We start from the raw sequence: 15,426 nt of genomic DNA on the forward strand, positions 1-15,426 counted from the left end.
GGCCCTGAGTTTCAGACCCTGTAAGCCATTTGTATGCAGAGTTGCCCTTCTGAGCTGGCCTAATGAAGTGAGTGGGGTAAATAATTCAGAACCAGTGCTGCCCTCGCATCCTATTGCCCCCACAATAAAACGGGGAACAATGAAAGCTGCTGACACCCAAATTTCCAGGAGCAGCGCCTCACAAGGTGTATAAGGCAAGGAGAACACTTACAAGATTTTCTATGTCTGTTCGTGCCAACACGTATGTCCGTACGTTGCCGTTTTGATGCAGAAGCATGTACAAAAGGAGGGTCGCTTGATCAGATCTCTGCTGCTCACACAAAGCCGTGTACAAGCTGTTAAAATTGATCTGGAAAGCGTGCGGATTTGATGACGAAAAAGCACTGCTATCTGAAATAAAGAAAACAAAAATAATCTTTAGCAAATATATTTTTAACCATGCAGATAACCTGTTAATTCTAGAAAATCCTCTGGGTGGAATATTTCATACAGATACCAGAGTAAGGAGGAAACAAAACCCACCCTTACACTGATGGTCGTAACCATATAGGCTAATTAAAAAGAATTTAAAACACCCCAAAACATAGTGTAACACCACGTAAGCTAACATTAAATTGTTCATATTCACAATATAATTCGTGGCAGAGCTGGAAGTGAGAACAAAATGGTTTTCTGCTTTTCACAGGTAGCTCTACCAGCTTCAACAACAACTTCCACCGACACACATCTCGAGGATCCAGGAATTTCCAGAGGAAATGGAAAAAAACAAGTCTGACAGTCAATGCACTCATACAGCATGTTAGAAAGCCAGATTTGTGTCCTCACTCAGCCTCCTGATCTCCCCAAGTCAGAGATTTTGCCTTTGCTTTCTTCACAAAACACCTCTGGAGAGTGAAAAGTTGCAGAAGAGGTCCATTTCTCAGCTCTCAAGAACCTCCACGGAAATTTAAAACCTGCTCCTGTCCAGCTCTGCTCGGAAACACCCATCCAAACCATGCGATGACACATGAAGTTGGGCAAATCTGCCTTTTGGGGATGATTTATGTCAGCATCTTGGCAACTGGATACAAAGGCTATCTTTTCTGAGCACATCAACAAGCTGAGCATATGGAAAAGCTACAGCAATTTCGTGGCAGGAGGATATTTTGGGAACAATAGCAGTTTGGGTACTCAACTATTCTACAAGTCTGGACTTAAAAATTGCCATATTTCTACAAGCAAGACATCCGAAGTTGAAGAATTTAACTAAAATTCCCTAGTTCCTGCAGCGACAGGCTACAGATTTCGGAATTGGTTATTGCTTAGTTAAAATGCGTTCATTTGGGAAAGTTCTGCTGCAGAAAACAGGGAGGCAATGCTACTACTTCTGAACAACCATTTGTGGAGAGAGTGGATTTTTAGGAGACGAAGATGATACTCAAAAGATGTGCCCATTTCAAACCCTGCTTTTTTACAACCATTTTTATAATTAACTAGTATTGTGATAGCCAGCAACCACCGCACATCATCTGAATCTTCTTTTTCCACCAAGCCTGAAAGACCTGTCAGATATTACATGGAAAACACCGAGAAACATGCTCACAGCATTGCCCAGGGACTAGAACTATAAGCCAATACAAATTTGGCTCTCAAATGCTTTCCTACAAAAATTTTCCCACTGTTCTGGATCATCTCTGTACCAGTAGAGATCGACCACATGAACGCTACCTACACCCCCTGAAGTGTGGGTGTCCCACTGCCCCTTTCTCTTCAGTTTTCTCTTGGCAAAGCTTTCTAAATTGCTTCCAGCTTGGGGAAGCATGTGGCACTTGCCACTTATTTTGACAAAGCGCCCACCCTCTCTGGAAGGGGAAAGCGATTTTTAAATCATACAAGTCTGTTTTCAATGAAACAAACCACTAGTTGTTGATGACACTGAACGAAGTTCACCAAAATGAAATATTCGTTTAGGTTTTCGGATGTTCAGGTTAAATAAAAAAGCAACACCCTTGCAACGCTCCTCCTCACTCTCAGGTAAGTGACCTGCTTATGAGTCAGCTTTGTGTCTTCTGAAATTATGAAGCTTTCTTGAATTCATCAAGTCTGAAGGAAAGAGCATCCTCCTTACTCTCCCCCTTAAATAAAGTTTCAGCAGCTGGGCAACTCCACCTCAAAAATCCCAGAGAAAAGCATTACATGGGCTTGCTAGAGAGAGAATAAATGTTGTAAGGGGAATCTCCAGCAACTTAATGCTTCTTTTTCATCAGTTCATGCTTAGAAGTAAGAACATACAAACCTTGGGTGTTCTTGAAGGACATAATAGCTTGCCTGTAGGGGTTCGGTGTATCCGGAGCATCAGTCAGATTAGCTAAGACCAGGAGAAGCAGCAGACTCTGATGAGCTAGAGGGGAGCACTGCTCCAGCTGCGGCGTTGCTTTACTCCCCACTCCACCTAACGTGAAGACTGTCCGCAGGCCAGCTGCAGAGAAAAGGCAGAAGGGATAAACAACGTTATGGGCGTTCAAATTTTAATGAACAAATCCCTCTTTAGAGAAAAACATCTGAGACACAGGTACATGGAAGAATTAAAAAAAACACTTCACCCTGGTACCATGAGAAGAAAGTTAACAGATACTAACAGGAAATAATCTCAACTTTAAAATTATTTATTAATGTCAAAAGTCAGAATTAATTCTAATGTACTTTCTTCGAGAAAAATCCAAGCAGTTGAGTTTCCAATCTTCTACTCTTCCAGCTTCAAGTTGCACAGGACAAAAACCTGTAGGCTATTGGAACGGAAAACAAAAGAATTGAATGTGCTCTTAACCCAACAACATTTCAAAACAGCCAAATATTATTTTTTTCTCCAATATAATTATATAGGCAGATTTTGTAATAAATCAACGCTCCCTTCACCAACACAGTTGCAAGGCAATTACTGTCATGTCAAAGACAAAGGGAACTAATGCTATTCACTGTTAAGCAGCTTGGAGGACCTCTTATAAAAAAAAGCACTGTAATTAGAGCCTTCTCTTTAAAATTTCACGTTGCTTTAACAGCCCTTCATGACCATGTTTTTGATCTGTTGTCCTCAAATCAGAAGTAGGAGGCCAAAGAAAAATGTTGACAGTAAAGTTTGCTTTTCAACTCTTGATTGCTCCAGAAACATGCAAAGAAAGTCAAAAAACAACCAAACCAAAAAAAAACAAACCAGCCTATTTACTATTTATTTATCAATGTCATTTGTTAAATGAATACAAATCTAGCACATTTCTTCTCCAAGTTTAGTATAACTCTCAACTAAGCCAGCTTTTCAGCTTTCCACCGTCCCATCCTTCTGTGGTTGGCATCTGCCATTGCTTTCCTCAATATTTAGGACAAGGGGGAGATGGCCAAAGCACTGGCAAAAGTTGAAGCTTCCACCAGGGAGAAGGAGGTCATTATGACCGAGACACGTTGATCTCTGACCCAAGTAACCTCTTGAAGTTCTGCCTGTTGCAAAACACAATCTACTTTTCATTGCCATTCTCTAACACAGCTTTATTCGTTTATTCATTTCCACGGGGAGCCGCATTACTAGATATTATTTTTTTTTAAGGGGTCAATTAGAGCAACATTAACATTTTGCCAATTATTCCTGGCAAATACTTTGCGAGGAGGGAACACGCTGCTTTTACTTTCAAAAGCAGAACGAACAGCTCCGTTTTCCATGCTCTTCCTCAGAACTACACACCACGTGTATATATAATTTTTCCCCCTTTTCATACAATTCTGCGTAAAACACAGCAGGTAAAGCAAACAGGGCTCCAGTACTAGTCCAGTACTTCAGGTGCTGTCAAAGTTGTTGTTGAAGCATCTCCTAAAACAACAACAAAATCACCCCTTTTGGGTTTCTTTCCAGATTCGAAAATCAACTCCTACCTTCAGAGCTCTCCGACAGCTACAACTGAACAACACGAGGCAATATTTTCATGTGGTTCCTACCAGGATAAACGAAAACCTCATCTTAAGGGTGAGGTGCAGCTTTTGCAATAGCGAATCCAAGAGCTGCTCTAAGACGGTTAGGAACACTTTTCTGAGCCATGAAAACAAGACCGGGATTTTAATCTAGGTTGACAGCCTGTGGAACAACACTTCATGGCAAAATGAAGTTATTTTATGACACATTCATCAAAAAGGAACTGCTTTTCCCCAAACTGTTATTTAATGTAAATAGAAGGAGGTAGAAATCTCAGCCTCCTTTACTCGTTTCAGTAAAGGAATGAGTAAGGTTCGTGTTTGTACCTACCTGGAGAAAAGTTTACGTACACTTACATTGTCACGGGACTAAATAAAATATTGACAGCTTGATTTCGAAGGCTTTCAAACCAAAAGACAGGTAAGAACACAGACGGTGCTTAAAAACGTACTCAGCAAAAAGCACGGAAATTAAGAGCCCTTCCAAACTCAAGCCATTCTGTGATTTTGATTCTCCCCGGTTCAGGAGTCTGCAGATCAAGCCCTAGCTCCACACCTTGTTTTGTGAGCATACAGGAAAACATTCGATGCCATAACACTAAACAATATAATTATGAAGAAGTAAAGCAAGAGATTTTCACCACATTCACTTGATACCATCACGTACTTCTTCCACCAAAACCAGCCAACAAAGCATCATTCAAAACCACTGACATTAGCATTTCACCCTTATTATGACCAAGCAGCCGCTCTGGGAACTTGAGAGGTTTTCTTTTTTATTTTATGATTATTATTATTATTTTAAATGTTTATTACGTGTGTCACATTTCTTAAGTCAATTCAATGAGCTTCACATTGTGGTCTGACGCAGGCTTTCTGGTGGCCCCCGGAGAGCTGGCAGTTCACGTTGTGCTGGCTCCTGCCCTCGTCTCCAGCTGCTGCATTGTGTTAGAAGACAGCTAAAAATACAGAAATACTTTCCTACGATTACTTTTCCATGTAAGCCATCCCTCAAGTTGCCACGGGGATGTTATGTAATAACGAACGGGAGAGGAAAAAGCAGTCCACGGAATCATAAAGGCTGGATCAGCGAGGCAAATACTGCACGAAGACGGAGCTCACGCTATGTCTCAAGTCATTTTCTGGTTTAGAAGCACATCCTTAAACATCTCAGGGCTGTAGTTAAGAAGCTTAAACTGCTAATTGTGAGGGATATGAGGTATACTTACATAGCTGATGATCTTATTTCAAGCTAGCTTGCAGTACAGAAGCAGAGCCACTTTAAAACCTGTAGGAAAGGTTAGTTTCTGGGAGGCTGGCCTGGGGAAGCTGCAACGAGCAGCTGAGCTATTGAAGCTACTGGAAAGAGGCAGCAGAGCATCAGTTTACATTTATTTCATGTTTGGAAGGCTCTCCCTCGCTCTGCATTTTTTAATTTTTAACCTGGCTGTCCCAAAGATCATGACTCTGATCATAATTGATTTTTTTTTTTTTATTTTTTTTCCCCCCAAAGAAACTCCATCTGAAAGCTGCACTACCAAGAAGCATCAACATGGCTGAGGAGGCTGAGGCCGTGATGTCACCGACACATTTTGGAAGCGTTTTTTCAGGAAATGAATCATGGAAGCGAGTGAAATGAGCAGATGGATTAGGTAACTGCCTTCATCCCCTACCCATGCAGAAGCGTTGCCTCCAGCACATTTTGTTATTTTATCCAGCCTAATTTGAAGGGACTGGTAATGGAGCTTCAACCACATCCTCTGGGAAGAGTGTTCCATAATCTAATAAACCTCGATGTTCAGATTTTTTCCCCCCTAATATTCAGCCTAAGTATTCCTTGGTTCAAGTTCATTTATTCCTGTAAGTGGTACTCTCTATGTAAAACCAGAAAACATTTCTTCCCAGTTCAGTGTTTACTGCCTTTAAATAAAAAGGCACAGTCATCTGTCTCCTTTGGTGTCTGGCCAAATTATATACACAGATTTTTTTTTTCTTTAATTTCTCTTTTTTACCTCTCTTCCTGCATTTAATCCCAGCTCCGACACTTTGCGACCTCCCGAAGGTCACTGCAGCGAGAAAAGGCTACAAATGCTAAATTGCATCGATTTAATGACAAAAAAGCACATCCCTTATTCACTACAAAAAAAGGTTTATTTTGTTTTACGTCATATATCCTCTTTATCACCAGATCTCAGGAGTTCTCTTACTGTGACGCCTAAAACAATACAGGCTTCATTTTTGGACCCTTATTTGCCATTGGATTGCCCAACCTGTGTGTTGAACTGCAAAATAAGACTACCTTCCATCTCCAGCTCAATTACAGAGCTGTCAAAGCTTTCGACAACATGGCTGTAGCAGGAACACATCAAGAAGTTACGCGCTGAACATCCTCAGATGTGGCTTTCTTCTGCACACAGACACTGAAGAACAGGGTAGCTTTGTTAGCTAGAAAATGAAGAGGTTTTTGGTTGTCTGTAAGGCAAACCTGAGTATCAGGCATATCTGATGATGGACACCATGAGGAATTAAGTAAATTACAAACCACGCTCCTAAGTCTAGTCTAAAATGAAACCAAATAAAGCTGGAAGCCACTGTAATAAAGCCATTAATTCACCTCAGCCAATACACTCCAAAAAAAAGCTACAGAAAGAGAACAACTTGAACAAGGAAGGAAACATTCACGTATTTTCCCTAGCTCCGCTGAACTAGGAGTCACAGGACTTGAATTTCTTTGGAGTTCTGCTTGTTTTACGGCAGTAACAGAATGAAAAACTTCCAGGACAGACGGGATCATCAGAGCCACTGCTTAATGCACTGCACATCTCCTTGGCCCGTTGCTGGAAGCTGCTATTTCAACTCCTCCAGGCACAGGCAATACAATTTCTGATGGAAGGATATTTCTGCTGCGACTTTGAAGACTGTCCTGTATTCCTGAAGCTGCAAACGTGACCAAAATACAAAAACATCAAGGTTTTATGGCATTATGTAAGAACACACCACAGTGTTGTGACTATTTGAAACCTGGGAAACCGAACTCAAGTTAGAAGAGGCTGAGAGAGAGGAAAACACATGAGAAATGTGGGAAAAAACTGCAATCAACCCCGAGTCGGATTCAATTTTACAACTGTCTGACTCAATCAGCTCTCAGCCTTGGAACAGCAAACCTCAAGCCAACAACAAGCTCGCAGAAGAGATGTTGAAAAGGAGTTGTTGGGTGATTTTATTTATTATTTGACTTTAAATAGAAATCTGCTTTGGCTTTGGCCCAGCGTACTGTCCTGGTACTTGGTTGTTGTGGTGGCTCGGTCAGAAGAGGAGGGAGCGCTGTGAGCGTATGCGATCCCACTGGCAAATCAGTAACATTTTCTGTCAACATTACCAGACAAAACCGAGGACAGAAACAAACATGGGAAAACGCTCAAATAATATCCTGGCAAAAGGAGAGCAGGGTTGATTTGCAGCAGGGATTTTGACAACGAAACCATCAAGCTAGTCCACTGAAAGAAAAAAAAACAACACTATGATGACCAAACTGATACCTCAAAGAAACCAGATGAAGAGGATGGAAAAGGCCAAAGTTTTAGAAGTTGAGTAGAAATGAAATTTCCCAAAGCATAAGATCATTGGATGATTCAGGGATATTCCAGTCAATGTTTTTAGGACGTCTACCTGCTTGAAGAGGAGGTGTTTTAAATTCACAAGAAAACTTAAAAACACTCCAGAAAATGAAAAGATGACAAGTCTTGGAAGGGTCTGGTGTCCAAAAGTGCTCCATAAACCCTACTCAGGTCTCTCCAGGAGAAATTATCTCCCACTTCTGCAATGCAGGAGAAATCAGGAATGCTCGAGTCCTGATCTTGGTATAACGAAGTATGAGCCCTAAGAACAACTGGAGCTGTTGACTGCCAGACATTTCTGGAAGTTTGATTGCTATTTACAGGAGAGCTGCAGCCAAAAGCCTTAAAATAGCTCCTAGCTTCTTGCAGAATACACTCTGAATTTACCTTGTCCTCAAATTATTTTTGGTTTGCTGTGCACTCGTGGAACTGCAGGTACTCGTTATCACAAATGGATTCACACCTTGATTAACCTCTTTCTGAGGCAGAAGGAAATTTTTGGAAGTCCACCTACCGACAGGGAGATTTGACAGACTCCAGAAGAGAACTACCAGCATCAATTCCTGTTCACAGCTAAAAGGCCAAACGTTAATATATATATTTTTTTGGTAATAGCTACATTAAATATATTTTATAGTTTTAATATATACATATTTAAATATTATAAATACAACATAGCGTACAGTGTATGTTTATATATTAATGAAGCCTGAAGTAGGACTAATTTACAAATACACATTTGTAGCATATGCTTAAATGCCTTTTTTTTTAAAAAAAAAAAAAAAACACATTCTGGAGAAGAATGTGCATGAACAGAGCAGTTTATAAGCAACTCCTACCCCTTCTAACTGACATCCATGCTGCACTTCAGTTCACTTCTGCTGTTTATGAAGATCATAGTAGCATTTAGAGGCATCATTTTTTTTTTGTATCAGATGATATAACCATAAATAAGAAGACTCGAACTTTCCTTTGGACTGACAATTGTTATTTCATGGATCCGTGTGTTTCTTGGATCAATTATACATATTAATATATAAATTACATATTAAATAATGGACATGGTGTAATTTTAGGCACTTCTTTCAAAAATTAACCCAAGCGGCATGAAAATTGCATTCAGACCAACTTTGCTGCCAGTTTTTAAGCAGGTTTTTGCTTTATGTATGCAAAGAGCAAGTTTCAGAACCTTGCAGCTTGGCCAGATTTAGTAAGTTTTAACATTTTAACAGGGATTGCAAATGGCACATCTTTGTCCATGGTTTCTCTCCCCTAGCCCCCCTCCCAAATCTCAAGAGCCCGTTCCAAGGCATGAAGACTCAAGCTCCTCAATAAAACAGCTGTAAGAATCCAGCGTTGGTTAAACAACATTTTTCCCTAACCTCATTCTCAAAAGCAGAAGAAACTGTTTTCAATCAAAGTGGGGCCAAAAACATGAAATAAAATAAAAATCAGCCTAGGGAAGATAGGCGGCGTGAAAAGTTTCATCACAAACAATCGAAGTTTGGGAAAAGATTGAAAAAAGAGCAATTGAAGATTGGATTTCACTACAGAAAGTGCTACATAGAATTAAGTCCTGTCCCTAAATCAAGGTAAACCAGGGCAAAATTTTTCAGTATCTGGATGAGCAGAAAACGGCACCTCACTTGGAAGAATCCCGCCTCTCTGCTCACCCTTAAAATAAGGGCATTCAGATCACTGACAACATTAATGAGCTGTTTTATGTTAGCACCTGCCCTTGGGCTCGGTGCCCTGCCCTGAAATCAAGGCCAGAGGCATCAGAGAGTAACAAGTTTTTGTCATCAGACACCAGGGTTGGATGCAAACCAAGAAAATGGAGCTGCAACGCGTGATGCCCTACTCAGAGTCCTCTTCTGCGTCTATTACCAAGTCACTTGTCTTTCGAGGAGACGGCCAGTGCAAAGGGAACGGTGCTGGGAAAGGCTTTGATGCATCAAATCCTCTAACTACAAAAATACAGCACTATCAGGGGAGAAAAAAGCATTAACCCTGTTTGTATGGTTTTTTTTCTCCATTAAAAAAATGGGAAGTTCACATTTAAATTAGCTGAATGTTAGCACACATCTTCATATATCCTATAAAAGACTACAATTACATTCAACATACTAAAAAGTTTTATATTTTATGTGTTAAACTACTCCACAGCATGAAAGAGATGAAAGATCTCCATTTGCCCCAGCGTGAGGAGCCACATTTCAAGGTGCTCTATTTTGTTTCTAGTATGCATGGCGAGTTCCAGAAAATTTTGTCTTTGGCACCCAAAAATTTTTACCAGAAAAATTTCTTTAGGCTTCTCCTGCTCGTAGAGGTTTCATAGTAGTGCCAACCCATAAACCACAGGGCATTCTGTCTCTGGGAGCACGATTAGGGAAGACTGAGATCGACCTGCAGCTATGTTGGTATTCAAGATTGGTCTATGCCCATGTTTGAGAAAGGGAAATTATAATTTAAAATATGCTGTAACTCATTCTGCACAAGACTAACCTGGGCATTAGAAGAGTCACCATCCCTGGAGGTCTTTAAAAGACGTTTAGATATAGAGCTCAGGGATATGGTTTAGTGGAAGACTGTTAGCGTTAGGTCAGAGGTTGGACTCGATGATCTTGAGGTCTCTTCCAACCTAGAAATTCTGTGATTCTGTGATTAAAAGGCTGGCTCGAGCTGCAACATTGAACTACTGTGGAGTAGTTCAATTTGAGTATTTTTAGATATTTTTTGTGAAAGCATTTCTGTTATCCCAACCCAAAATCACAATCTGATGCTGTCACCAAGCTGCTGGGTACGTCCGCTCGCTGCCCCCAGCCAGCTGCAGCCCAGGGAGCTGTCAGGGTGAATTAGGAGAGCGGATCTGGTTATGGAGCCCTAGACTAGGCAAAAAGAGACATGCATACGCTCTGTCTACATCTTCTAAAACCACCTGAAACAGTTTAAGCGAGGCTCTTCCACAAGTTATCACACGCGAGCAGTGTGTTTTATTAACCTTGAAGCAAGGCTCCAGCAGTTAAATCATGAGGATAAAGATCAGGACAGTGGAATTTCATTCTGAGTTGTCATGTCAACTCATTGTATAATTGTAGTCAAGCTGCAAGCCTGTTATTTCCTCTATTTCCCCTATCTGTAAAAATGAGAATTTTCTACTTAATAAGGGCATTTACCTCTATCTGTCCTTGGCCTGAATATATTCTCTTTGCTCCTGGTTAGGGCACTGGACAATATCCATTAATCAGCTCAAACCCAGCCAGGCCAGCAAGGTGCTTGAGAAGAAGAAAAATTTCACCAGCTTTCCCAAACCCATTCAGAATGAAAAGTTTCCCGTGGAAGCAGTGAGTGAAATAATATTTTGGGGAACAACCTTAGCTTTGTAAGCAATTTCCGAAGCTGGACCAAAGAACAAATATCAACAAGCTGTAAACGGCCCAATTTCCCGATTAGTTCGTCAGGAAGTAAAAACAAGATCCTGGGCCAACGCAAATCAGGTATGGGATATTTTCGTGTCAGGTAGGTAGGTTGATCCACACCAGGATGTATAAATTTATTTATATATTTTGTTTCTTCATATAAAATAGTTTTTCTATTACATGAATAAATGCATACAAAACTAGGAGGTATCAACCATCCAGCCATCAATTCCTGCAGTGCCTAAAATACCTCCCGTTCTTGGCAAGATGAATTTGATCTGGATTTTCCTTCCAGCCACGGGTAAACTCTCCTAAAACCTCCTGCAATTCGATTTCCGCTTCTTTTTCCGACAAGGAAAATCTCCACTCCAGGTCATGATCTGGTTCTCTTCCTAAAAAACAAAACCACCAGCTTCCCACTGATAGAGGGTGCATGTCAATGGAGATTTTAACCTAACTTCCACCAAAACGGGCAGCCCCTTCCCTTCCTTTTGGGCATTTCTTCCCACTTTCTGTTCCTGTGCGAGGGGAGGGGGAAAAGAAAAAAACAACAACCCCAAAACAAACTTAAATCAGCACCAAGTTGCATAAAGATGCCTTATAGACTCAAGCAGAGTCCATGGGCGTCATCAGCTAGTTTTTAAATCCCCACTTGGTACAAGCCCAGAAGAGAAAAAAGAAGCAAAACACTGAAGTGCTTCATTAATATTCCTTTAACCAAACATGGTGTTAACATCTTAAAGGAAGATGGGGATTAAAAGACTCGAAAACACTTGTTCTGAATGTATTTTAGAGAAAAACATGCGCTATATCAACTACACCCCAAGCCCTTATTAACTCCTACGCTTCTCCCACAGACACAGGAGCTTCATGCTAAGACACCCACGTGCAGGCCTGATGATAATTTACGGGTAGTGGACCACATTCGATCCAAGTTGAAAGCATTTGGCATTTTGGCAGCTTATAAAATCCCTTCCTACGCTTGAGCAAGGACACAATGACAATTTCCATAATGGACACCACACTTCAGAAGGAATTATGGCTAGCACCAAGCAGGCAGCACTCGAAATTGTCATTTCTACAGGCAGTACTTCTTTTTCAAGTCCTGCCTCCTAAGGAGGAGGAAGCGACAACGAAAATGTCAGTGCTGAACAACAAAAGAATTAACTTTGTACATAAGGTGCAATAATTACAAGTGTTGCAGGTTTTCCATCTTTAGGACTTGCCTCGTGCTTCTTTCAAGCCCCGTGCCAAGCCACGGTGCAAATTTCCTTTAAAATTAATGAACTGCAGAGCTGTAAGTACGTGCCAAAGCAAAGTTTTACACAGTTCATACGTATGCTTTATGGATGGACTACTACAAGTTGCAAATACGCTGGCTCTTTAAGGTGCTGAAACGACCTAAAATATCCGGGCATGCCCTGAGTTTTAGGGAGTGATGTGGAGGGACAGGACAGAGGTGTTCAAAAAAACAGAGGAAAAAAGATGCTGTTAAAAAGACAGGAAGAGAAACACCAGCGCTGATTGAGAACACGTTATTTTCCAATACACAAACTGCAAAAGCACACGAGATTTTTTTCTTCTTCTTCCAGTGAAAATACGACGGAGCCAAATGGCAAAAGAGAAACATTTTCTATTTAGCAAGAAGAAAAATCCACCGGTAGGTACAAATGGTGTGACAAAGCATGAACCTAACTCGATAAACTACATGGGACCGTGTTTAAACACATTTTAGACCGATCTAGAAATTACTAAATAGATTTTAATTCTCTACGTATTGTTCAAAATAAGTTTTTACCTAAATTCTCCCTTCTGAGGGGGTCTTGCAAGTTGACAAGAATGCAGAAACAGAAGAGAAAAAAGCAGAAGAGACACGAGGCTTACAGCCTACCACTCGTTTCGCTCGTATCGCTCGCTGTACTTATTTAGCAAACTTACCCGGTCCCAGAAGTGCCCACGTTAAACATAATTTTCAATTCATGAAATAGCATTAGCATAAATGGCAAAGGCACGCAGGCCAGCAGAGCGCAGTAATTTCCCCCGCCTTTGTTCGTTTAAGAATGCTGCAATTAAATCACTCAGTTGCACCAAGTGCTGTCACCAGGACTTCTCTTTTGTGACTGCTACAGAAGCTGGAAGTTGTTTGTTTGGGCAACGGGACAGCTTTGGCAAGGCTTCAGTGGGTTAGAGCTCCAGATAGCGGAAGAAAAAGCTCGAAAAGACAAAACTCCAGAATTGATTAGTGAAGTTTTGTGACCAACGCAAGAGTTGCAACAGCAACAAGTGGTGTCAGAAGTCATCGCAAGTTACAAGTTTACAGAAAAATTAAGAAGAATGTTGGGAAATTATAGGATCGTGGCTAACAGGCACGTTTTCCATCCATGCTAAGACTATTTCAGGACAACTTACAGGACAAAAATGTAAAATGCTGTGCTTTCAACTGCACAAACCCTTTTCATCACAAGCAGTTCCCTGATGGAGGTTACGTGTCATTCCTGGCCAAGAATAACCGTCACAAAAAATCAAAGGCTTTAGAGCTTCTGTCCATCGCCCAGGCTGCTCCCACCTAGAAGCAACAAACAAGACCCCGAAGACTACGTTATACTACAAATCCCCAATTTCATGTTTAAGAGAAATGACAGCACAAACTATCCCCAAACAGGAAATTAGAAGAGAGAAACTCAAGGAGGGGAAAAAAAAAAAAAAAAGTTTCCTAATTTCAAGCTTTTCTCTGCAACAAAGGTTATGTTTAAGACTTTTGGCAAATACCACTCAACCATGAAAGTATTATTCGGATTAATTGAAATACCAGGCCTGCCCCTAGCAGTTGCAGTGTGATGTTAAGACTTTGTTTTGGGAGGAGATACTCCGGATGCTGTTTGGGAGAGACCTTATGAGACTGATGCTTTTTTGCCTGAAGATGTCAATGAAAGAAGGCTTGGCCTCCACTCCCCTTCTTGGTCACAGCAAAATAATTTGAACAAGAGTCATCTTGATAGCTTTCTGATGAGATTAATCCGATTCCTTCTGTCAGACTGCTCAGCAAAGGAATGACTTTGGGATAAGTTTGTGGACGAGTACCTTGAAAAGCTCTGAAGTCAGCCACACGCATGCTCGGATGAAACTCTACCTCTCCATGCCTTGGCTCTGCGTGTTGTGAAATGGAAAAGCAGTCTGCAATTCAGCAGGATCAGGAGTGGTTTTGCTTCCATCCCATCGCCAGAAGAATATCCTGGCCCAACAAACTTATACTATCAATTACTATTCTATTTTCCAACCATGTTTTTTATAGCATTTATGCTTTAAAACTTCTAAAATTCTAAAAAGTTTCCTGTAGGGGTGATTTGTCAGGCACATCATCATACTACCTTGCTTGATCTTGCACTACAGAAATCCAACAGAGTCCCAAAAATTTTGCTTTGAAAATAGAATCACGTTCACCAGTGACTACAGAAACAGTTCTTCAGACTATTATTTAAGCATCTAAATAGCAAGAAGTTTTCCAAAGGTACTTGAAGTAGCCTTAAAGGAGGCTGTAGCAAGGCGGGGGTTGGTTTTATTTATTTATTTAAGAAGTGCTCTACCTGCTACACTACGAAAAATGAAACATCTCTATTTCTTCCAACGCTAAAAATTATAAAACATGATAAAGATCCATCCTCCTCATATTTAATTTCCTCCCTACGAGCACTCAGCACCTTCGCCAAAGCACAGGAGTCGAAAAGTTGAGGGACTGACCTCACAAGGTTTCCACTGAAGCTACTGGGATGCTGCAGGAGCAATTCTCTGTGGGTAACCACAACCCAGATCAACACCATAGCTAATTTTGAAGCCGTAAATACATGCCCTTTGCCAAGAAGAGTGCTAGGAAGGGTTATATGTGACACATCCTAGAATTTGCCATTGTCATCTAGGATTAATGACAATCTTGAGGGTATGTTCTCTTTAGGGTAAGAACTGCGTAGCTTCTATGCTTACCCATTTATATGCTTATACCCGTTTATATTCATGGCAAAAATAAATGGATTTAACTCAAACTGACTTAACTGCAGCATAAAACCATCTCACTCACTGGATTAACTAATTAATGTGGTTTTCTTTGAGCTAAGACCACTACAAAAGTAAAAATTCTCTGCTCATTCATTTTGGGATTCTGTGTCTGCATAATTATCAGTTACAGATCCTCATAATACTGAAACAAACACTCCAAAATATTCAGAGAAGCGGCAAGAAATTTAGTCTTAACAATTATTAGGAATTATTCCAGGGCGATGCTCATTCTCAAATTTTTCATTTAGACAAAAAACCTTGTCCTTTTCCTGACCACAACTCTCTTATGAAATCTGGTTTCTAAATTTATTACCTACACGATTCAGGGGAGTGACAGGGTCTCAACTCTGTCATTATTAATATCCGCAACAGGAAGACGAGGTTTGGATCTCTGCCGAGTAAAA

The 15,426-nt window shown here is 40.7% G+C and overlaps 1 protein-coding gene across 15 annotated transcripts in view; it reads right to left on the reverse strand.

The window, feature by feature from the left end:
* The window catches only part of DYM (dymeclin), a 432,971-nt gene that overhangs the window by 382,967 nt on the left and 34,578 nt on the right, over positions 1–15,426 (reverse strand). For all 15 annotated transcript variants that reach the window (XR_011090608.1, XR_011090609.1, XM_068664801.1 and 12 more), the window contains 2 exons: positions 2,276–2,458; positions 212–390 (listed from right to left, as the gene is read on the reverse strand). Coding sequence is in view for 13 of the 15 variants with exons in the window: in XM_068664801.1 (XP_068520902.1) it covers positions 212–390; positions 2,276–2,458 (362 nt within the window). In the remaining 2 variants the exon portion in view is untranslated. The remainder of the gene's footprint in view (positions 1–211; positions 391–2,275; positions 2,459–15,426) is intronic.

Source organism: Anas acuta, chromosome W (genome assembly GCF_963932015.1).
Source record: "Anas acuta chromosome W, bAnaAcu1.1, whole genome shotgun sequence".
Taxonomy (NCBI): Eukaryota; Metazoa; Chordata; class Aves; order Anseriformes; family Anatidae; genus Anas; species Anas acuta.